The sequence below is a fragment of the Scyliorhinus torazame genome, chromosome 19, assembly GCF_047496885.1.
Source record: "Scyliorhinus torazame isolate Kashiwa2021f chromosome 19, sScyTor2.1, whole genome shotgun sequence".
Classification (NCBI taxonomy): domain Eukaryota; kingdom Metazoa; phylum Chordata; class Chondrichthyes; order Carcharhiniformes; family Scyliorhinidae; genus Scyliorhinus; species Scyliorhinus torazame.
In genome coordinates, this window is record NC_092725.1 from 137,570,083 (window position 1) to 137,595,192 (window position 25,110).

The 25,110-nt window shown below is 45.1% G+C and overlaps 1 protein-coding gene across 6 annotated transcripts in view; it reads left to right on the plus strand.

Annotated features, from left to right (window-relative positions):
* LOC140396552 (dedicator of cytokinesis protein 4-like) overlaps nucleotides 1–25,110 on the plus strand; it is a 458,932-nt gene that overhangs the window by 313,227 nt on the left and 120,595 nt on the right. For 4 of the 6 annotated variants that reach the window (XM_072485296.1, XM_072485300.1, XM_072485297.1 and 1 more), the window contains exons 28-33: nucleotides 5,789–5,864; nucleotides 10,327–10,427; nucleotides 10,589–10,647; nucleotides 10,747–10,895; nucleotides 19,230–19,315; nucleotides 25,048–25,074. In XM_072485296.1, the coding sequence (XP_072341397.1) occupies nucleotides 5,789–5,864; nucleotides 10,327–10,427; nucleotides 10,589–10,647; nucleotides 10,747–10,895; nucleotides 19,230–19,315; nucleotides 25,048–25,074 (498 nt within the window). The remainder of the gene's footprint in view (nucleotides 1–5,788; nucleotides 5,865–10,326; nucleotides 10,428–10,588; nucleotides 10,648–10,746; nucleotides 10,896–19,229; nucleotides 19,316–25,047; nucleotides 25,075–25,110) is intronic. The other 2 variants (XM_072485298.1, XM_072485299.1) reach the window with 1 other exon arrangement.

A 25,110-nucleotide genomic window follows, 5' to 3' on the forward strand; every position in this document is an offset into this window, starting at 1 on the left:
GGACCTTCCAATTGGTTCTATACAATGGGAAACCCCGTTGATAATGGCTGGGCCAGAAGATCCTGCCACCGGCCAACGGCGGCCTCCTGCGGCAGGGGTGTGTGGAAGCTCAAGTTCATTGTCCCCATATCCACAGCAATCCTAACTCCAGTACTCTGACCTTCCCACCCAGTAGGCTCTTGATCTTTTTTTTTTCTTTAAAAAAAATAAATTTAGAGGACCCAATTCATTTTTTCCAATTAAGGGGCAGTGTAGCGTGGCCAATCCACCTACCCTGCACATCTTTGGGTTGTAGGGGTGAAGCCCACGCAAACACAGGGAGAATGTGCAAACTCCACACGGACCGTGACCCAGAGCCGGGATCGAACCTGGGATCTCGCCGCCGTGAGGCTGCAGGGCTAACCCACTGCGCCTCTGTGCTGCCCTGTAGGCTCTTTTTCATCACACTTCCTGGGACGTTAATGGCAGGACAACAATCACTGTCCTCTCCAGATTTGCTTCCATTAACCCATGGATAAAGACCCCTGTTAACCACTCAAGTTTTCTACCTGGGCCCCATGCTGGCTGACATTGTAATCAATTCTCATGTCTGTGGCATGTTCTCTTTCAAAACTGCTCTTCTCAAAACTTTCTCTTCTAAAAACCTATCCATTATCCCTCGGTACCTGCAAACTACCACCCCATCTCCAACCTCTGAATCTCTTCCCTTTTCAACATCCTCAAATCTGTAGCTATCTTTCCTGCAATCTCCACTCCGGTTTCTTACCAATTATGCATTTTCCTTCTGAAATACAATAATTAACTTCAAGTCATCTCCCTTATCTTCCTAATGCAAATTTCCGTTGATGCTGCTCGCTGGTATTCCATCTTGGCCCTGGTCACCTGCACTTCAAAATACTTGATTTCACACCTAACTCCTTTTTCATCATAGAATTTACAGTGCAGAAGGAGGCCATTCGGCCCATCGAGTCTGCACCGGCTCTTGGAAAGAGCACCCTACCCAAGGTCAACACCGCCACCCTATCCCCATAACCCAGTAACCCCACCCAACACTAAGGGCAATTTTGGACACTAAGGGCAATTTATCATGGCCAATCCACCTAACCTCCACATCTTTGGACTGTGGGAGGAAACCGGAGCACCCGGAGGAAACCCACGCACACACGGGGAGGATGTGCCGACTCCGCACAGACAGTGACCCAAGCTGGAATCGAACCTGGGACTCTGGAGCTGTGAAGCAATTGTGCTATCCACAAGGCTACCATGCTGCCCAAATGTTTTAATATTTTTAACCTTCCTGTCTCCAGTCTAAGTAAATTACACACCCACTAGCCTGTTTCACAGTATACAACAGTGATATTGGGAAAATATTGAAAAACGTTAAAATGATTGGCCGACCACTTGTAAATGGGCGGCACGGTAGCGCAGTGGTTAGCTCAGATGCTTCACAGCTCCAGGGTCCCAGGTTCGATTCCCGGCTTGGGCCACTGTCTGTGCGGAGTTTGCACTTTCTCCCCGTGTCTGTGTGGATTTGCTCCGGTTTCCTCCCACACTCCAAAGATGTGCAGGTGAGACGGATTGGCCATGCTAAATTGCCCTTAAGTGTCCAAAATGTTTAGCTGGAGTTACTGGGTTACAGGGATAGGGTGGAGGTGTGGGCTTAGGTAGGCTGCTCTTTCCAAGGGCCGGTGCAGACTCGATGGGCCGAATGGCCTCCTTCTGCACTGTAACTTCTATGATTCAAAATTCTATGATAAATATCCACTTATATGCCACTCTTAAACGACCCTCTTATGGACTGACCTGATTAATACTACACTCCTGCATGCCTCACCCGGTGCCGGTGACTATGCATTTACATTGTGTACCTTGTGTTGCCCTATTTTCTTCCCATGTACTAAATGATCTGCATGAGCTGCTCGCAGAAAAATAGTTTTTACCGTACCTCGGTACACGTGACAATAAACAAATCCATCCATCTTTTCTGTCTTTTTCTGTGTCTCTGAACTCCTGTCATTTGACAATTCCCGTACCAGCCTCTCCGAACAGGCGGCGGAATGTGGCGATAGGGGCTTTTCACAGAGGCTTCATTGAAGCCTACGTGTGACAAGCTATTATTATTATTATTATTATTATTATTATTATTATTATTATTAACAGTAGTTTTTCTACTTTGTTTTTTCCCCAAATCCCGAACTACCAACTTGTAAAACCTCGCTAAAATACATGTGGACAAATACATCCAGAAAACCTGATTTTCGTTTTGCTAGGAGACCCTCCAGACTTCCCAGTAGCAAGCTCTCAAAACAGACTCAATGAAACTGAAACCCTGTTCACCGCTTTGAACAGAGAATTTGATTTTGATTTATATTCAAGTTATACTTTGTTTCTAACAGTGCATAGTCCCAATAAATGTCCTTCATAAAAATGCACTGAATATAAAGAACAAATTAAATGAGCTGGAGCCGTGATTTAAACTTGGATGGCACGACACGGTAACCATTATTGAGTCATGGCGCTGAATTTTACTGTGGGCTTTGGGACCCCAAAGGCATCCTTTGACTAATGTGTAGAAATTAATGTTTTGAAGGCCTAGGGCAGCAGGCCCCACATGAATGAGGGTAAATGTTGCCAGGGAGATTGTTGGGGCGGTGGACTGTTCCTTGCTTTGGTCAACAGAGCCTCTGCATCCAATGGCCTCCTGGACCACCACAGTGAGGTCACGTCAATGAAACTGATGGTCTCCCTGTGTGTCAGGCGGCTGCCCCGCTGTCAGCAAAATGCTGGCGACCCCTAAAATAGCTGGTAATTGGGGACTTAATTATGCAAACTGACTGCCCGCCTTTTGTGGAATGTGCAGCTAATCTGCAGTCCAGCCTTCCACTGGGAAACTTCCTCAGTGGAAGGACAGTGATGGGGATACATGGTCCTGGCTCCATGGTCTTTTATTAATCTCCCTGCCTCCATTCCTATCATCCAGGGGCCAATAACCTTCAGCCTGTCCTCACAAGACACTGGGCACTAATTGTACCAGGCTATAAAGTCTTCAGGGAAAATGGGCAATAATGGTGGAAGGGGAGGAGTAGCCTTCATGATTTAAGCATGAAGTCGCTTCAATATTAAGAGTATGATATAACAAGGTAGAGTTTAGAACTATAAAAGGAGTTTTTAATTATGGAAGCCCCTTGGTAGCAGCTCTGAAGTGGCAGTTTGTATGAATGTAGAAATTAGATTTTTAAAATCTTTACAAGCATATCTGGAAAAAGAAGGCAGCCAGGAGCCATGTAGAGCCTTTGAAACTGATGACAGTGATATTAAGGAAATGACGGGCATACTGAATAATTATTTTGTATCCGTATTTGCGGTAGGAAATGACCAGGAAATGAGGCTCTCCATACCAGCCTCCCCGAACAGGCGCCGGAATGTGGTGACTAGGGGCTTTTCACAGTAACTTCATTTGAAGCCTACTTGTGACAATAAACGATTTTCATTTCATCAGCACACCAAGAATACAAAAAAACTAATATTGAATCAGGGACTGACCAAAATTATATGGGCCTCCTGGCAGGCTCGAGGGATGCAACCAATTCCCGCGAGACTACAGAATCAGAACTCGGCTCAAAAGGGGCAGGACCAAACGGAGCTCGCTAAAGTAAACCTACTTAAGGCCTACCTACGGGGGATCTATTGGCCTCCCTCAATTCACTGGCCTCCCCAGGGAGGCTGCAGCCGGGCGCCGAACAGTGCTGGGCAACAAGAACTTGGACTAGGTGGAACGACACCTGGGAGTGGGGGGGGGGGGGGGGGGGGGGGTCTCCCGGGCCATCGGAGACCCCTGGGTGGTCATTCACAGTGTTGGGTGGCCCCTTGGCACCCCCTGGAATGTGGGCACCTTTGCATTGCCCAGCTGCCACCCTGGCACTACCAAGCCGGCTGGAGCACTGTCTAGGTGGCAGTGCAATGGTGCCTGGGTGCCAGGGTAGCACTGCCAAGGGTCAGGGCCAGAGGGGGGGCCATGCCCATGAAAGGAGGGTGGAAGGGGTTTTGAAGGGTGGGGGTGTCTGCAGGGCAGCTAAGTAGGGGCATTTGGGGGGTTGGGGGGGGTGATGGTGGATGTCTGGAAGGAGGTGGGAGCAGTAAGGAGGTGAGGGGTTTCCCCAGGGACCCTATAGCGGTGTGTTTTCACAGGAGGGGATAGTGCCCATGTATGTGGGGAGGGGGGGGGTTCACTTCCCATGTGTGGGGGGTGTGGGGTCCCACAAGCTCACTTCGAAATCGGGGTAGCCTTTCAAAATGGGGGCCCGATCATCATAAAATTTACAGTGCAGAAGGAGGCCATTCGGCCCATCGAGTCTGCACCGGCTCTTGGAAAGAGCACCCTACCCAAGCCGACCTCGGAGATCAGCTCCCCCAGTGCTGAAAAAAACTCCCCAGGGCCCCAAAACGTGTCATTGAATAGCGATGGGGAGCTCACCAGCAGAGCCAGCCGGGAACTCCCTGAAAAACCCGCAACAAATTAACTTCGAAATTTTTCCGTTGAATCACGTCATATGAGTGACAAATCATCTGGAACAGATGGTTTCCACCCCAGGGTTTTAAATTAGGTCAGTGCGAACATTAAAAAAAAATGAAATGAAAAAAAAGATATACAAACTATAATTCTCGAAAGCTATCTTGATTTGTCTTTGAAGCTATTGCACCTCTACTCATTACCAACATAGGAAATTGCTATTGAGGATCAGAGTGATGAAGAAACTGCTTATTCATCTTTTCTGATAAAGTTTGGAGTAAACCGGTTTTCCAATACAATTGGAGGCCTCTTCGGTCTTTCTCAACAGTAGAGATTGGACAACGTGTTCCAGATGGCAGAGTTTCCTGCCCACCACCCAAAGAGTTTGAGGGGGGGGGTGGTGGTGCAGTGGTGGCTAGAGGGCAATGCATCTCCGCCAATCATGACCGCTCTGTCGGCATTTAAGGCACCATTGAGTGTTAATAGCTTGGAGACGGGGCATACGTCCCTTACTGGCCAGTTCTGCAGTCCCAGCGGCAGCAGTGGGCAAGACTGGGACAATAAGCAGCCCTCAGATTCTTGATCTTGAAGTCCTGGACCAGGTAAATGCAGGGGGCCCTTGAGGGAGGTGCCCCCCCCCCCCCCCCCCCCCCCCCCCCCCGTCCCTTCCCACTTAAAGCCTGAGTAGAGTGGCCTGACACCAAACTCCTCCCAGCCTCAAAATTGAGGTCAGGCATGAAATGGCCCTTCAGTGGCTAATAATTATCAGGAGTGGGTGCGCTTGCAGTGGAAAGGCCACCAAGGGAATTGGACAGGTGCCTGTCTCCTCCTCCTCCTCCCCCTCCCCACCATCACCACCACCATCACACCCCGCCGCCTGCAAAACCCATTGATGTAAAGTAAACCCAGTAAAGTTCTGCATATGAAGTAGCAAAGGGTTGGAGCTGGAACGATGGTGATACTTAAGGGAGTTGCCAAATGGTCTATACAATTTTGGGAAGTTTAATAGATTCCTGCCAATGTGACCTCTTGAGCAGCATATGTTTCAAAGAAAAGCTGTTCTGCTGCAAACTGCAAATGATAGATATCGAAGAATGATTTTATAGTGGTCAATATATATCTGCATGTTGCAACAGATGTAAGGACAGATGACCGTGCGAAACGGGACATGTCTTCACTTTCTTTGATATTTTTAATTTAATTCCGGTATTTCTACCTAAAGTTGGTAATAAGTGGTCCCAATGCCAGGAGCTGATTCTTGCTTTTCTCATATTTCAGTGTGATCATCACTACGATTCTCTATCTCTCTGATGCACTTAGAAAGAATTTTCTAAATGAAAGCTTTGACTTCAAGGTAGGGTGATTTTAATATTGGGTTCGAATACTTTCTGGCCCTCTGCTTTTTGGCTTGCTGTCTGCATTTCTGTATAGGCATTATTGTGGTTTCTGTTCTGCTCAAATTTGTCTTCTGGGACTAATGAGCCGGGTTTGCAGTAATTAATAATGTTAGTATTGTTTAGGGGATTCTTTCATTGATATCACTCCTGTGACTTGACGTTTTTTACCAGTGGAGGTAATTTAAATTCTGTAAATTAAAGAAATGCTGCAGGGGCAGCTGACAAAAATCATGTGGTAATTTTAACCCCTATCCAGGACACTGTTCTGAGCTTGGGGGGTGGCGGGGGGGGGGGGGAGATATTGAAGTGTTAAAATGGGAAAGCTAACCCCAATTTAACAGGGGCAAGTTTTAGAGTCCGCTGATTAACCCACCCATGTGCAGATCAGTAATAATAATGTTCAAATGGGGAGGAATAATAAAATTGTAATGAGATCCCGACATTAAATCTGAGGAGCCCTCCGTATTCCCAGCATTTCTGCAAGTATAACCCCAATAACAGGGACCTTCATTCCTCTCCACTGCTCGGTAAGTATTGGGGGGGGCCTTAATTAACAATTAAGCCCAAAAACTAATGCCTTTGCTGTGCGTAGTGGAGGGGAGTGGGATTAATTGAACAATGCCAACCTATTGCTTAATCATTTTTGTTTGTTTCTCAGAGTACTGCTACACGTATGCAGACATTAACAGACCATATCACAGATTTGGTTCCAAACACTTCAATCCATGCAGTGACTGGGATATATAAACTTGGGCTTGGCTTGTGGGTTGGGTTTATGTAACTACCTTCAATGCGCTTCATGATGCATACTCTTATCTGGGATGTTCGCTCCAGCATTTAACTGAAACCAACGCAGAACCACTCCAGCATTGAATCACCCACTCACTGAAGTGAAAGCAATTGGGCTGCGGGACTGTTCAGGTGACATATTTAGAATTGCTTTGCTAAATTTGCACCAACACTGCCATCAATGTGGGGCACAAATCTTAACCATGGATATTCATCTGCACACTCAAACTCTCCAAAGGTATAAGCAGGATCAGTGTCACCATGACAGTTGCCATGACCATCTGCAGACTGCTGGAGTCATCCAAGCGTCAGGATGATGACAGGGCATCATTGGACACCTTGTTACACACTTGATGGAACATGAAAAATTGAAAATAAATTAAGCATGGCATGATGATACAAACATTGCCGCTTCAGTGGAGTGGTAGGACATGGGTATAAATTCAAAATGTTACTGATCTTAACTGTGCCATTATGTGAGTCATTTCCCCACAGGTAGTGATTGGTGATGATTCATTGCAGTCTGCCCTTGCACTCTTTGCTGTGAAGTGGCAGAGGCCTGGATGCACATCATCCAACTGCCTTAAGAGCTGAAACTGGTGCAGGGGATCCATGAAGGGGACTGGCAGAAAAGACCCTCGGGTTAAATATCCGATTGTACACTTACTTTCGCTCTCTTGTCTGAATAGCACAGTTCACACTGATTCTGCAGCATTACTGTTGAATTTAACATCTTTGAGTACACATCAAATTATTCAAGTGTTTATAATTAAATTTTATCCACAGTGCATTTTGAAGAACCATATACTATAGCATCCGTGCATTTCATTTTAATGTGTTATACTAATCCTTGATACAGAAATTTAGAAAATAAATCTTGCATTTAAAAATTAGATGGAAGCAAAATCAATTTTGTTTCATCATCAAAAGCATTTTCAAGTGATTAAACATCCCACAAGTCATTTTAATGCAAGCATCTAATAAGTTTAGAAGCCAGACTACCAAACGCCACTTGCACAGACTCTGAAGCATGACTGTAATGATCTGAAAGCTTGAAATCATCTTTAGAAGTAGATTTACATAACAAAGCTAACATCGGTGCTAAGTAGTTTGGCTTCCATAAAACAAAAATCAGCTATTGAAGTTCAGAAGTTGAGTAGACCCCTGACACAGGGTCACATAATTGTTTTGGTTGGGACTAAGATGCCGGGATAATCTCCGGGCTCCAACTCCGCATGGTATCCGCACAACATACTGCAATCTTTGAGCAAAAAGCCAATTTATGGCCAGAGGGCACATTCATTAGCCAATTGAGGACAATAATCAGGCTGGAAGGCTAATAGGGTGTCCTCCAGCACAAAAGAGCATTGCAGCCTGCAGGTGCAGATATGGGAAAAAGAATGTGCCTCAAATTGGAGGGGCTGTCTCAGCACTTTTGACAAAGATCTGGAAAAGAAATACCCATAGGGGCAGGTTCTCCACAGGGTGTCCTGCAGCTGTGGCCATGTATATATAATGACGTGGAGGAGGGGGGGGCTTGCTGCCACCTGCAGTCTGCTGCCACGTGCAATCTGCTGCCACAGAGCTTGCCCCAGGCATCTGCAGGGCTCTGGATGCCCGGTGGCTTTAAAAGGCTTTTTAAATTTTGTTGACAAGCTTGTGGGTGCGTGGCCCTCACCCTGCCCCCTTAAAAACTGGCCAGAGGAGGGAAACCAGCAGCCCACCGGCACATGAGCCAGCACCTGGAAATTTCAGACCTGGCCACCACTCTTCCTGCCTCTAACAAACTTTCAATACTCAACTTGGGGGAGTCCAGCTCAGCTTCATTTCAATGTCGGACCAGGCCTTGATTCTGTATTTCGATCAAACCAACACTGCAGTTATATTGTGAATGCACAGTGAAAGTGCAAGTGCACTTTTAACTTGCATTACACAGTAACATCTGTGATGAACCAAGATCTTTGGGGCTGAGTTCCCTGTACCAAAAATAGCAGAAAACAATTGTCAACTGAACTTTGTATAGAAAATAACTTATTACCAAAATACTGCTTAACAGATAGTTATTGAAATTAACAGTTATCCACTGATGGCATGGTTAACATAATTAGCATGGAGTACATTTCGGGATGGTTTCATCACTGAGTTGTTGCGGTGTCAAGAATTAACCAAAAGGTGATTTCAATCCATTTACTGTTTAAATCAGAGCTCACCACTTAGAGATTGGTGAGGTAGGATTCAAATTAATGTGTTCATGTACCAATTCATTCCACTGCAAAGAATTTGAGTTTTTACATGCTTCATTTTTAATTCCAACATGTACAAGCGATGTTGTTTTCAAAGCATGCGGTGTTGAAGCTACTAAAAACAAAAAAAAATTCAATTCATATTTGCTCAATATTTTGAAGAGGGCTGGAGCTGCTTGTTCCCTTGTCCCCATTTACATTCATTCACATAGATCCAAAAGCTTCTCAACCCTGCCGATGCTGTGGTCTGCAAATGTACACGGATAAACATTTTAGAAAGTGAGTTGCTTGTTATAAGTCACAAGAATTCATCAAGCAATGAATTCATGAAACATTCCGATATGGTGGAGGCAATGCAGCTTCAGTTAGTTTACAAACCCCTTCGAATCATCAAATGGCCCTCACTCAGGAATTGGGAAATCTGACCGATCATGAGCTGTATTTACCTGCAACAATTGGACTGTAAAGAGAGAAGTTAGCATAAATAGCGGTATGTCTTGGCAGCACAATAACACAGCTCACCTCATGTCAGTGATGGGCATCCTAGGATAGTGAGTGGGCCGCATGAATGGCCATCCTTCATCGCAGAAGGCTGCAAGATTGAAATCAGGCTTGTTCACTAACCATGGCCCCATGAGTAAGATTAAATACATTTAATGCACAGCAAATATTTCATTATGAGCAATAAAGCATTCTTACCCGTTTATGTATTAAAAGGACCATCCTCAACTTCAAATGGTAAAAGTAAAATAAATATTTACACTTTGGAGGCAGAGGGACTGCAGGGCTCTCAGTCAATGTTGTGGGCAATTAGCACGCACCTCACTTCACTTACCCTTGCTTTATATGCGTGTCGCTTCAGTAGGAAAAAGAAAACTACGCAGATGGAATGTAGCAACCCTGTGTGTGAGCAACGGCCCACAAAATGTCTCATGCCTGCATTCAGGACCCAGATGGGCCACATGCGGCCCCCGGGGTGTTGATTGCCCACCACTGCCTCATGGTATATTATCCTATCATTCTAAAGCAGCCTATTGATTCCTGCCGGGGAGTGGGACTAATTGAATCGCTCTTTCAAAGCGACAGCATGGGCACCGTGGCCTGAATGATGGCCTCCTGTGAAGATTCACCAGTAAATGTGTAATTCTTTCTGTACGTTTGTAAGTTTGGTGACTATGCAACCTTTTTAGGGTATTAGTTCGTCTGGACCAGGAAACTTTGTGCTTTATAATGTATGGAAAGGCTTTGAGTTCAGCATGTAAATGTAAATATTGCACTGCTGTCACATTGGTTACCAACCTAAATGGACATAAAACTATCCCACTGTTGCTTCATATTTTGTAAGTGTTTTAAATCTGGATGTAATTAAAGAATTCATCTTCCGTAGGTGTGGGATTCATACTTCTATTTGGCAGTAATATTTATCAATCAGCCCTGCCTTCAGCTAGAGTTGTTTTCACCTGCAAAAAGGAAAAAGGTTCTAGAAAAGTAAGTTGAATTATCTGTTGCTGTTTATGTACAAAGGCCATAGATGTTTTTTTTAATCCCCCTTATTATGCTCGTGTTACCAGAAAGAACTATTTCTACTATTTTGGGTTCCCCTTGTCGATTTCATGTTCATAATCTTCGATTTTCAAATTAAATTACAGATATGGAGACATGAGGGTGATGATGGGATGTGAAATTTTCAGCATGTGGCAAAATCTAGGTAAAGGCCAGCAGCATTGTGTTTTCTGAATTGGATAAGTATCCATTATAATGTGAATCGTTTGAAGACAATAAGTGATCATTATTGATCATATTGCAGGAGAGCACAAGCTTCACTTTATTCCTGGACTTATTGGACCGTTTTTGGAAGTTACCCTTGTACCCCAGGCCGACCTGCGGAATGTGATGATCCCGATTTTTCATGACTTGATGGATTGGGAACAGAGACGTACTGGAAACTTCAAACAGGTAGAGCTCGCTAAATTCACCACCCTGAAAATGAAGTCATTGCGACATTTATGAAATGAAGTCAAGTTCCAACTTGTCCCTAAACGCGGTATCAGGGTGGTCACATTTAAGCTGTATCCATTGGACTGGTCAAGCTTCGTCTGAAAAATGGATGACATTTTAAAAATCTCAGTTAAAAATAATATAACCTTCAAATTTGTATCAAATCAGTCTTGCAACATATTTATTCCTATTAGTGCAGATTCAAAATTAATAACAATTCCGATTTCCTAGCATGCTGGCTGCTAGGTGGTTAATATTTTAAATGTCTCTGGGTGTACTTTCTGCTTTCATACTGTGAGAGGGGGAGGATGGTGGAGGAGGTGTTTTTTATTCTCTGGCACCAAGGCTGTTCGTGTTTATGTATTTTACTTTAGAGACCGACTCATTGCTGTTCATTATTTCGATGTTCAAATCTATACAACATCTGTGTGGCTGTTTGAACAATCCATCACCAAAAATACAAACCGATCATATTGGAATCTGCTTTTTGTTTTAAATATGGAGCCCCACTGTCTTCATCTTAAACACCCTTGTGACAATAATGAAGCATTTTTTGCTGTTTGTAACGTGAGGTGGATTCTTTAATTTTTAAGTGTATAGGATTGATGCCACCACTTAGCACAAAATAGCAGCAGCATTTCGTCAAATGGATGCAAGGGATGGTGCGGACCATACAATTGGAAAATGTGCTGCTTATGACATCTCTTGGAAGTGACCAGGCAAAACTGAAAGCAGTTGCAGAAAGATTTCAGAGGGTTAGTCACAGAGCTTAGAGGGTGTTTGGAAATTGGGACCAGAAGGGGGAAGATGCAAGTGATTTCCAGTTTACATCAACGAATGTTAGTGGATGATTTGTGGAAGTTGTTGCGGATGATCTAAGTATATAGCTGCTCAGCTCAGAGTGTAACAGCCTGAGGCATCTAGGCAACGAGCAGATTATTTTTCAACCTCAAATACATCAAAGCCAAGAATGAGCAGCCAGATTTATTTCACTCCCTCTCCAATAGCACTGTGGGTGTAACTGTGGACAGCAAAGGTTCAAGAAGGTGGCTCACCACCATCTTCTTGAGGGTAGTTAGGGGTGGGTAATAAATTCTGACCGTGCCAATGTTACCCACGACACATGAACAAATATTTTTTTTAAACTGATCTGCCAGGAATAGGCCCTCCCAACTGGACCAAGGGGAACGTTGATCAAAATAATTAAATCAGGATCCTATGTTTGCTGTTGTGTGTTTGTTTCGTTGCTGGCTTGTCGTTTGTTGATTAGCTTTTTACCTGTTTTCTGCCACAAAATCTTAGTTCAGTTTTTACTGCTGCTTCACTGTCTTTGACTGCTTTGTACACCATTTTATTGTCGTTAAAGGTGGTCTGGCAAGGCTGCCTTTGAGGTTGAAGGAGAAGGGGAACAGCAAGGAAGACAGGAGAGAGTGGTGGTGTCTATGCAGGAGATACTGCCCAAAATTTGTCTTCAGGAAGCATCTCCATACGCATGTCACAGAAGTGATATATTGCTTCAAGACTATTGGGGGCCTTTGTGTTTCTCGCGGCATGTTTATCGGTGGTGGAAGGAGCCGCTGTTGGCGGCAGCAGGGTGTTATGGTCCCACCGCTGTCAATGGGCTTTCGCATTGAATCGGCGATGGGGGGTTGTTGCCAGTGGGACCGGAAGATCCCGCTGGTGAGAACAGCCAGGAAATCACCCCAATGTCACCTGTAGTAGCCACAACCTGAGCCTCCCATTGGGGCACGAATAGCAAAACCTGTGAAAGGTGAGGTCAGACATGACCTCTACCTTAGAGTGGACAGGGCAAAATAGATAGGCGATAAATTGGGCTTTTTCCTTGGTAGGTTTCCTTGTACATCCCAAATTCACCTGACCATTGGCAATCATGTCTTCAGTTGTCCACACATCTGTCTTCAGTTGTCCACACACCAAGTTGTAGAATTCCCTCCCTTATTATAGAATCAAGGAGACCACTTTGCCTATTGTGCCTCTGTTGATTTTTTGAAAGAGCTATCCAATTAGTCTGCTCTCTTTCTCCAGTGTTCAGTGACAGTTTTGGTCAATTTTGGTTTTCTAATGCTCCTATGGAGTATCTTATTATCCTTTAAAATGTCTTCATTTTAAAATTCTCAACTTTGTTTTGAAATCTCTCCCCAATCCAACTCTCTGGGAGAAGCGTAGATCTCTCCATTTTAGATATCTAGGAGTGCAGGTGGCTCGGGACTGGGCTTGGCTCTGTAAGTTGAATTTCACGGGTCTTGTGGGCAGGGTTAAGGCAGATTTGCTGAGGTGGGGTAGTCTTCCCCGATCGTTGGCTGGCGGTTAAGATGAATATTTTGCCGCGGTTTTTATTCTTGCCAAAAATGTTTTTTTGTGGAGGTGGAGAGGCTGATTTCATTGTTTGTATGGCAGGTAAAGTAGCAAGGATTAGAAGGACGATGGTCCAGAGAGGGCGACAGTTAGGGGGCTTGTCCCTTCGGAACCTGTTATACTATTACTGGTAGTGAATGCTGAGAAGGTGCGGGGATGGAGTTGGAGACGGAGGCTTTGTGGGTGAAGATGGAAGCAGGTTTTTGTAAGGAGTCGGGGGCCAGTGGTAGTGGGCGTGCTGAAAATATGGAGGAGATTTCGGCAGCACTTTAAGTTGGAGGCATCACCCTCCTCGTTGCTGGAGGGGTGTTGTCAGTGGGGTCGGGGGGGGGGGATCTCAGCAATTTAGGGGAGGCTCTAGGAGGAGGATAGAGCGACTCTGGAGCGGGTTGAGGCCAAGTGGGAAGAGAAGTTAGTGGGAGGGACTGTGGTGCGAGGTGCTGCAGAGGGCGAATGTCTCAGGCTTATGTGGGAGGCTGGGGTTGATGCAGCTAAAAGTAGTGCACAGAGCGCATCAAACCAAGTCGAGGAATGGCCAGTTATTTGAGGGGATGGAAGATATTTGTGAGCGTGTGGGAGAGGCCCAGCCAATAATGTACACTTGTTCTGGTCCTGCCTGAAGTTGGAAATGTTTTGGGTTTCGGCAACTCTACATGTGGACTTTGAGCCCAGTCCCGTGGAGCTGCAGACGCGAGCGGGTTTTAGCTTTCCCCTCGTTGATCGCTCGCAGGCGGCTCCTGTTGAGGTGGAGGTCAGTTTCACTACCCTGTGCCTCTGTGTGGCTGTGGGATCTAATGCAATTCTTGTATTTGGACAATGAAATTTGCTTTGAGGGGGGTGAGTGAGGGGTTTGTTTTTTTGCATTTTGGGGAGCTGGTTGCCATCAACTGCTAGGAGGGAAGGTGGGGGGGTAACCTGGGATGTTGTTTTATTTTGGGTTGGTTGTTGTAAATGTTGTGTGCGATATGTTTAATTGTTAAATGTTAATATTTGAGAAGTTGAATAAAAATATTTTTGATGAATAACCTCAGCTTGTACGGGAATTGCTGCTGGCCTTGCTTGTTTCACCAACCAAGTGAGCTAAACTGACCCCCTAAGTGTTATTAAGCAATTAAAACCCCAATTCCACCTTGAGCACTAGGGAGCAGTAACTCTGTGCTAACATTGCTCGCTGTCCTCCATTGGCTCCAGTCAAGCAATGTCTTGATTTTAAAATTCTCACCTTTGTTTTCAGATCCCTGATTTGGTGTTATTTTTGTAAAATGCACCAGCCCCACAACTTTCCAAGATAACTGCATCACTGATTTTAATTGCTCCATCATTAGTGGTTATATTTCATTACTTAGGCCCCAAGTTCTGGAATTTCCACATCTGCCGTGCTTTCCTTTTAGACACTTCAAAACCCATCTTTAGATTTGGATTTATTGTCACATGCACCGAAGTACAGTGAAAAATATTGTTCTGTGTGCAGTCCAGGCAGATCGCTCCATACATGAAAAAACATAGAACATATGATAAATACATAGGATATATAATGAAAATTCATAAACATAGATAGCGGGTTAAGTGTAGGGTATATAGTGCTACAACTGTGGAGAAGATGCGTAGAAAGATCAGTTCAGACCATAAGATCAGTTCAGACTCTAAGAGGCTCACTCAGGAGTCTGATAACAGCGGGGAAGAAACTGTTTTTGAATCTGTTGGCATGTGTTCTCAAACTTTTGTATTTTCTGCCCGCTGGAAGAGGTTGGAAGAGGGAATAGCCTGGGTGGGCGGAGTCCTTGATTATGCTGCCCGCATAACCAAGGCTGCAGGAGGTGTAGATGGAGTCAATAGATGGGAGGCGGGTTCACGTGACGGACTGGCCTGTGTTCACGACGCTCTGTAGTTTCTTACAGTCTTGGGGCGAGCAGTTTCCGTAGCAGGTTGTGATGCAGGCAGATGCTTTCGATGGTACGTAAACATGCTGAATTTCCTTAATTTCCCGAGTACGTGTAAGTATGGTTGTGGTTTCTTGGTCATACTGTCGATGTGGGTACCAGGACAGATTGTTGATGTGCACAGCCAGGAATTTGAAGCTGTCAACCATCCAACCACCTCGACACCATTGATACCGACAGGGGTGTTGATGACACTTCGACTCCTGAAGCCAATGACCTGCTCCTTGATTTTGCTGACATTGAGGGAGAAATTGTTCTTATTGCACCAGGCCACTAATTCTCCATCTCCCTCCTGTACTTTGACTCATCATTATTTGAGATCCGACCCACTGCAGTCGTGTCATCAGCAAACGTATAAATGGAGTTGAATTTTGCCTCGCCCAGTCGTGTGCCTATTTGGGAGTATAGTAGGGGGCTAAGCATGCAGCATTGCGGGGATCGATATTGAGGATTATCGTGGAGGACATGCCGTTGTTTATCCTTGCTTATTGCGGTCTGTGGGTCAGGATGTCGAGGATCCATTTGCAGAGGGAGGAGCCAAGTCCTAGGTTTTGGTGTTTGGATATGAGCTTGGCTTGGATTATGGTATTGAAGACGGAGCTGTGGTCAGTGAACAGCAGTCGTGACGGAGGAGTCATTGCTGTCGCTAAATTTCCAAATATAGCTTAGTTTCATCTGTTCTCTAGTGCTATTGTGAAATGTCTTGGGCTATTTTGCCATGTGGAAGGTGCTATATAAGTCTAAGTTATTGTTTTGGTTAGTATTTGAGATGGAGGGAAAGCTGAGAGGCAAGTGGATAAGTGATATTCGTTGCAGGTGGTTAAAGAGTGTGTACAATGAGAAGGAAGCAAGAGTGGAAAAAGAAGATAAGTTGTGAAAATACTCTGCACGCAAAGTCTCTTCCAGCACTGCCACTCACCACATTATCGACTCTTCCCCTGCCTGTGATGGCTCGTGCATTTTCTTTCATTGGGAACAGGTGCAGAGAGACTCATCCACCTCTGGCGGCAGTCTCCTGATGCAGGTTTTGAGAGACTGTCCTACAGGAAAGACAGGTGTGTGCCAGTGAGAACCTTGTTGTTTAGAGAAGGTTGTGAGGATTGAGATAGTAGAGGGTATGAGAAGGAGGTGGTGAAGTGTGATGGAGTGATTGTAGAAGAGTAACTGGCATGAGGCGAGGGGAATACTGTGAATAGGAATGATGTGGAGATGCCGGCGTTGGACTGGGGTGAGCACAGTACGAAGTCTTACAACACCAGGTTAAAGTCCAACAGGTTTGTTTCAATGTCACTAGCTTTCGGAGCGCTGCTCCTTCCTCAGGTGAATGAAGAGGTCTGTTCCAGAAACACATATATAGCCAGATTCAAAGATGCCGAACAATGCTTGGAATGCGACCATTAGCAGGTGATTAAATCTTTACAGATCCAGAGATGGGGTAACCCCAGGTTAAAGAGGTGTGAATTGTGTCAAGCCAGGACAGTTGGTAGGATTTTGCAGGCCAGATGGTGGGGGATGAATGTAATGCGACATGAATCCCAAGTCCCGGTTGAGGCCGCACTCGTGTGCGGAACTTGGCTATAAGTTTCTGCTCGGCGATTCTGCGTTGTCGCGCGTCCTGAAGGCCGCCTTGGAGAACGTTTACCCGGAGATCAGAGGCTGAATGCCCTTGACTGCTGAAGTGTTCCCTGACTGGAAGGGAACATTCCTGCCTGGTGATTGTTGCGCGATGTCCGTTCATTCGTTGTCGCAGCGTCTGCATGGTCTCGCCAATGTACCACGCTTCGGGACATCCTTTCCTGCAGCGTATGAGGTAGACAACGTTGGCCGAGTCGCACGAGTATGTACCGCGTACCTGGTGGGTGGTGTTCTCACGTGTAATAGTGGTATCCATGTCGATGATCTGGCACGTCTTGCAGAGATTGCCATGGCATGGTTGTGTGGTGTCGTGGTCACGGTTCTGAAGACTGGGTAGTTTGCTGCAAACAATGGTTTGTTTGAGGTTGCGCGGTTGTTTGAAGGCAAGTAGTGGGGGTGTGGGGATGACCTTGGCAAGATATTCATCGTCATCAATGACGTGTTGAAGGCTGTGAAGAAGATGACGTAGTTTCCCCGCTCCAGGGAAGTACTGGACGACGAAGGGTATTCTGTCGGTTGTGTCCCATGTTTGTCTTCTGAGCAGGTTGGTGCGGTTTTTCGCTGTGGCGCGTTGCAACTGTCGATCGATGAGTCGAGTGCCATATCCCGTTCGTACGAGGGCATCTTTCAACGTCTGTAGATGTCTGTTACGCTCCTCCTCGTCTGAGCAGATCCTGTGTATACGGAGCGCTTGTCCATAGGGGATGGCTTCTTTAATGTGTTTAGGGTGGAAGCTGGAGAAGTGGAGCATCGTGAGGTTATCCGTGGGTTTGCGGTAAAGCGAAGTGCTGAGGTGACCGTCCTTGATGGAGACGAGTGTGTCCAAGAATGCAACTGATTTTGGAGAGTAGTCCATGGTGAGTCTGATGGTGGGATGGAACTTATTAATGTCATCGTGTAGTCGTTTCAGTGATTCTTCGCCGTGGGTCCAAAGGAAAAAAATGTCATCGATGTATCTGGTGTATAACGTCGGTTGAAGGTCCTGTGCGGTGAGTAGGTCCTGTTCAAACTTGTGCATGAAGATGTTGGCGTATTGGGGTGCGAATTTGGTCCCCATGGCTGTTCCGTGCGTCTGGATGAAGAACTTGTTGTCGAAGGTGAAGATGTTGTGATCCAGAATGAAGCGGATGAGTTGCAGAATTGCGTCTGGAGATTGGCAGTTGTCGGTGTTGAGTACTGAGGCTGTTGCAGCAATGCCGTCGTCATGGGGGATGCTGGTATAGAGTGCTGAGACGTCCATTGTGACGAGGAATGTTCCTGGTTCAACTGGTCCATGGGTGCTGAGTTTCTGCAGGAAGTCCGTAGTGTCGCGACAGAAGCTGTGCGTACCTTGTACGATGGGTTTCAAGATGCCCTCGATGTAGCCAGAGAGGTTCTCACACAGGGTCCCATTGCCTGAAACGATAGGGCGGCCTGGTGTGTTGGCCTTATGTATTTTCGGGAGGCAGTAGAGATCTCCGATGCGGGGAGTGCGTGGGATGAGAGCACGTAGGGTGCTCTGAAGATCTGGATCCAAGGTCTTGATCAGTCTGTTAAGTTGGCGGATGTGTTCCTTGGTTGGATCTGCGGGTAACTGTCCGTAGTGTTCTTGGTTGTTCAGTTGTTGGTATACTTCTTTGCAGTAGTCCGTTCTGTTCAGTACGACAGTGGCCCCTCCTTTGTCTGCTGGTTTGATGACGATGCTGCGGTTGGTCTTGAATAGGAAGGGGAAGGTATGAGTACAGAGAAAATAAATAGTTTTTACCTCGACAACCCTGGTGAGGATATTGAACATTTACCAGCATTGCATCCGTGACCTGGAAGCTAAAATGGCATTCACCTCCTCTGTGACCTCTTGCCAGCATTCATGGAAATGTTGCCTGGAGGGTGCTCTACCCCAAAGTGGGAACAGGATGTCCCTCATCCTGTCCACCGCCTGGACCAAAATCTCCAAAGCGGCATCAGCCAACCTGGGGGCCCAATCAGCGTTGCTGGCTGTCACTGCTAACTTTGTATGTGTTCCCTGCTGTCTGCAGTCACAGTTCATTTCACTTTTGGAGGTATTTGTGCTTGCCATCAGCATATAGCCAAGAAGAGCAGTGCTGGCTACCAGCTTGAATCATTAAAATGAGTGGGAAACACTACCTTCATGTGGTCCCATTTATACAGCGAACGAATGTGTGCAGCTTGCACACCATCTCCAGCGTGTGTTCCGGGTGTGGTTGCATTTCTAGGGTACCTGTTGCCAGTTCTCTCTCTCATGCTGCTCGGAGCATGGTGCGTACAATCTATACAGACTAAACATACATATCTATCAAGAGACTGATTGGTCACTGAGCTTTCTTAACATGTGCATTCTCAGGTGGAGGCAAAGCTGATAGACAAATTGGATAGCTTGATGTCAGAAGGCAAAGGTGATGAAACTTACCGCGAGCTTTTCAACAGCATGTGAGTCATTCATAACCTTATTTTTTACAGCTTTACTTTATATTTTGAGATGCTGTGGTGTGATGGTCATTGCTCGAGTTTATTTACTGCATATTTTACTGTTTATACCTCAAATATAATTGAGTGGGGTCCAAGCTCCTGAGTTGGTAAATGCACTTGACAGTGTAGCATTGAGGTGTAGAAACCAGAAATATCGCTCGCTTGATCCTTGCTTAAGGCTGTTGTCCCAAGTAGGGAATTCTATCAATCAGTAGCTGGGGCTGTTAATGACAATGGAAGAAATAACCAGAAATATGGGCAGAGCCAGAAATGTCTGATAGTGGGCTGGGCGTTTGAGGCATCTTTTAGCCACAGGACCCATGTCCAGAAATTAAGCTTTGTTCTCGTAATAGGAGTGCAATTTTGGCCCAATCTCTTCAAAATCATGTATGTTCCAGATGGTATTGACGGCATCAATTCTTGAAGCTGAGGGACACATAAATTACAATGATGTCCATAAGCGCAGCAGAACCATTACTACAAAATTATCAGTTGTTAACACCGGGAATCACCATGACAAAAACTGGGAGATTCCAATTGCATTTGTTTTAATAATATATATAAATGCTTCGTTATATGTATTTTTATTTTCATCATGCTTCCAATGGCTGACAGTGGACAGCTTGTTCGCAAGCCTCTGTCAATGCAGCTCTGAGTTGACCTCCAGCAGAAAGCAACTCTGAGATGAGTGTGTATCGACAGTGCTGTGGCCGGGGAATTAACTTGAGTCGTGAGAAAATCTCAAAACTGGTTCTCCCCATAGGATTAACACCTGCGGAAGTAAACTACTGAAGGAGCCAGTAGCTGCATTCAGGGTGGTTTACAATGATGAGTGAATAGGGCATATATATGGGATGTAGTTTCTGTTCCATGATGTTATTTGCAAGAGTATTTTCAAAAATATATTTACTATATTGCCTGTAATTTTATATTCCTTGTTACAGTTTTTTCCCGTACAATAGGAAAGATGACATAGTCAGCTCCTGATTTCTTTCCTTTGATCAAAAGTGATGTTGATGCCACTTGATACTGTTGTTCTGATCTTGTTAAATTCATTAACTGTTGCCTTACTCAGGGTTAACACGTCCTCATCATGTGCCAGGCTCAGCCTGATACAATTTAAGGTAGTCCACCGGGCACACATGACGGTGGCCCGGATGAGCAAGGTTTTTGGTGTAGAGGACAGGTGCACGAGATGCGCGGGAGGTCCAGCAAATCATGTCCATATGTTTTGGGCATGCCTGAAGCTTAGAGGGTTCTGGTAGGGTTTTGCTCAGGCTATGTCCACGGTACTTAAAACACGGGGGGTGCTGAGTGCAGAGGTGGCGATCCTTGGAGTGTCGGAAGAGCCGGGCGTCCAGGGGGCTAGAGAGGCTGATGTTTTGGCCTTTGCCTCCTTGGTAGCGCGGAGACGGATTCTGTTAATGTGGAGGGACTCGAAGCCCCCAAAATTAGAGACCTGGGTTAGTGACATGGCTTGGTTTCTCAGTCTCGAGAAAATAAAGTTTAAAGTTTGCCCTAAGAGGGTCAATGTTAGGGTTAGTCCGGAGGTGGCAGCCGTTCGTCGACTTTCTCGGAGAAAATTAAAATGTCAGCAGAGGCAGAAATCTAGAGGGGGGGGGGGTTAGGCTATTGTTTCATTGTTGTAGGTGCGAAGAACGTGATAGGGATGGAAATGTTTTATGTACCATGTTTATGTACCATGCTGTGATCGTTCTTATTATAAAAACTACAAATAAAATGTCTTTTTTTTTTTTTAAATTCATTAACTGTACTTCCAATTCTGGCCAAACCCACATATTTGCATGGTCCCTCGCTGACTTTTCCCTTGCCTTCCTGGAACCTTCACCCTCCATCTATAGCAACAAACATCACATTGGGATGTAGCCCATTGCAAACTCAGATTCCCACAATTATCTGGAATATGCTTCTCTGCAATGCCATAAGGTTTCTTATCCCCACCACCTCTTCCCACCCAATTTTTACATCGCAGCCACACCAAGCTTGATGACTCCAGCTTCTAAGCCAGGTCTTCTGAAGTGCCCTCTTTTTTTTGTACCCCTCTACTGTTCGTATATAATACAATCCTTGATGAACTATTTCACGTGTCTGGACTCTCTTCTCCTTCTTCCTACGCAACCGCATCAGGGACATTCTTTTCCCCATACTTGCCTCCCAGTCATCAGCAGCACAATCGCACTGCTGTGTTTATGTCTCCCCTCCTCTCACCACTGTCCTGCTGGATGATTCCTTCCTTCTCCCATTCACATTTCCAGCTGCCGTTCTCTTTGCACTTTTCTCGTAAGCTTACAGCAGATGCAACGCCTGTTTACTCATCTTTTCCTGCACTGCCGCGAGGAGCCCCAAACACTGTTAGTGTGGTGAAACCGTAATTAATGTGTGCTTGCTCCAATAAAGTATACTTTCTTCACAAGATTGCAAGATAATTATAGACGAGGAAAGCCATTTGGTCTGGTTTCGCTCATTTTTACAGACTATTCAAGGCTCCCCATCGCAACATTCAATTAGTTTTTAATTAGTTGCAGGGTTTTCATCTACACCACTGTTAGAGAGTCCGTGTCATGTGTTGGTCATTCTCTGTGGGGGAAAAAACTGACTGATATCTGTTTTAAATTTGCCTTTGATAAACTATAAAGATGTGACCCATTGACCTTGAAGTTAGTGATGGCTGTAATATTTTCGGACTTGCTTTTTCATTCCGTTTACAACTGTAGAATCCCAGCCCCACAGGAATGGCTGTGAGATAATAATTCTCCCCCAGTGTACCCGAACAGGCGCTGCAATGTGGCGGCTAGGGAGTTTTCACAGTAACTTCATTGCAGTGTTAATGTAAGCCTACTTGTGACGCTAATGAAGTTTATTATAATAAGAGCCATACATGTTCCCCTCCTTCACAAAGTCCGAATATCTGCTGCCTCGCCACCCTATCAACCAAGGCATACTACTGCACCAGAAAATCAGCTGAGCTATATTGTTATGGCAACAGCTGAGGTGCTGGCAGTTCACAGCCAGGCCGTTACAAACTCCATCACCCGGAGGTCACTGGATGGGTCAAGGTTCCCAATATGAGCGTCAGCTTTGCTGAGGGCTTCAGGAAAGCATCTTTTCAGAGCTGTCGTACTCAAGACATTTTCGTAAAAGAAACCACCTGAGATTGACCTCTGGATTAAAAAAATGTAGAGAAGGTATTTAGTAGATTTGCAACTAATTTTATCCCCTTAATCACATTTGACACTTTGATCTGCAGTTTAGGTTGATGGCATTGTCTTAATATGTCATTGATGTATAAGTTGACTTAATGCTTTGAATGTTCTTTAACCCACGAATAAAGGAAATGAAAGGAACTGTCAATGCACCGATTCTTTGTGTGGAATGCACGGGCCAGTGTGAGCAATTAAATCCCCCCCCCCCTCTTGTTGCAGGTTTAGGAGGATTGGGGCTGGATCTCCTGCTGTTCCTTGCCTTCCACCTCACTGTCTTTGTCTGATGAGGGCTGCTGCTGCCTGTGTTTCCTTTAAATGCAGGCTTCTGCATGGGGAGGTTGTGCAGGGTGGAGCCTGCCATTATGATGTGTATGCATGCCTCTTTACCTGGCATATTCTAGGGAGCCCCAAGAACTGTTAAGGCACCTGTATCTCAGCTCTATATCACAATTCCATGGCTTTTAATATTGTAATATGATGCAGGTGTGAGAGGGTTGCATGGAGGTGGCACAAACCATAATTCTGGGGTGTCCCTTTTCATAATGGGACTCTGTCACAGAATAAATGCAGCATCGCAGCAACACAGGCACAATTGTTACGCAGGTCAGTGATCAAACATTAATGGAGAGTTGGATTTTCTTATTCACCGGTGCCCTGATGATAGCACCTATGTGGTCCGGGACACCCTCGACAAAGAGGAAACAAAGCTGCAAACCCCTCATCATTCTCATGTTGGCTGCTAAGGTCAATGGAGAGGACGTACTCTGTTGAAATTTCTTATTGCAGCTGTGTACTGCAGAGGAGGATATGCAGCTGATGTCCCCTGTAGGAGACTGATGGCTAAGAGCCACTGGCAAAGCATGTGCTGGTGCAGCAGGCAACAGATCTTGTCACGGGGGGCCGTAGAGATCAGCAACAGTCTCCCTGGGAAGTGTGGCTATCTGTACTTTGGATTTATTTTTAAAAATGGCTCTTGGCCTGACGCACACTGCTGGCTATGGCCTCCTACAAGCAGCCCACAGGGTCCAGTTGACAGCTGCCGGTGCTGGTTTCTGTGGCTGCTGCTGTTCCTCCTGCTTCAGCTGTTCCTCCATCCGAATTAAGCGAGCAATGAAAACAATTGTGATGAGCAGATAGAGAGTAAAAAGATTGTGGAATCAGAAATGATCTGGATGCAGGAGACTCCCTCGGCAATCCAAATAGCATGATGGCACACGTATGTTGATCTAGTTACCTGCAGGCGAGTAGCTGGTGCTTCAGTGACTCGGTAAGGCCTGGCTGCAGGCTATGGCATGACGATTGTTGCTGTGTGGGACAGTGTGGTCCATTTGAACTGCAGCCACCCTGGCCAATATTTACTGAAGGGGTGACAAGGAAGCAAGATGGCCTGGTGGCGGGAAACATGCACAGTTTTCACGCTGTAGACCTTGCAACCAAATCCATAATAATAATCTTTATTTGTGTCACAAGTAGGCTTACGTTAACATTGCAATGAAGTTACTGTGAAAACCTCCTAGTCGCCACACTTCGGGGAAAGAAATTGCATGGTTAGAATGTCGATGGGCAGACGCCTGTTGGGATGCAGCAGTAATTACTATACTACTTTTTTGAACCCCCCCCCCCACCCCCCCACTGCTGCCCCCCCCCCCCCCCCCCATTACTGTTGCTTGAGCAAAGTCAAAATTGGGTCTTTTAAGTTTGGCTTGTGGCATTTACAAAATCAACGCAAGAGAATACAATTTTTATTTAAACTCTTGTAAAATGAAAAACTCTTAATATTTGAAAGGTTCCTTGGATAATCTAGACATTGTTTCTGTTTTAATTACTATCCAAACATTCTTAACTTGGCATGAGCAATTTTTGAAAATGGGGAATAAATAGCACATTTTCTTTTAGGGACGTTCACGATATTTTCACAGACTTCACAGTCAGAAAGAATATGGACGGTCTCTTATGTAATGCCCAATACCAAGGGCTTTTCTCATTTTACAAGAAATATGTGGAGTATTTGAAAATTAAAATTGAATCTAGCTTGAAATTTAAATATGCTTTATTTTCAATGCCTTCATCATGCAATTCTTATCACAATCATTCCAAAAGTAAATTTGCCTTTCGTTAAGTGAATTTGAAGGGTTAACATTAATATCTTATCAGTTCCTCAACTAGCAGTCTTTTTTGCTCTGTTGTGATTTGATAGAATTATATTAATGAATTGTAAAGGTAAATTCTCAAGTCGACCATATAAATGCGGTATTTTCCTATTCCATATTTACTTTTCCCATTGCAATTATGCTAATTTTACTTTTTAAAAAAAAAAGAGCCAGTAATAATGACAAAATAAGCAAAGAAGGTTGTAGCCATGACAACGTACTTTTGACGCAGACTGCTGCTGAGGAGAATCTGTCGCTATTGCTTCTTTCATGGATAATGTAAAAATTCATTTGTTTTGCCAATGCTTCCTGGATCTAGAATTCCACTTTTTGGGCCTTACCCTAGGTAAGATCTTGCTGAAATTATATTTTACAGTGCTTA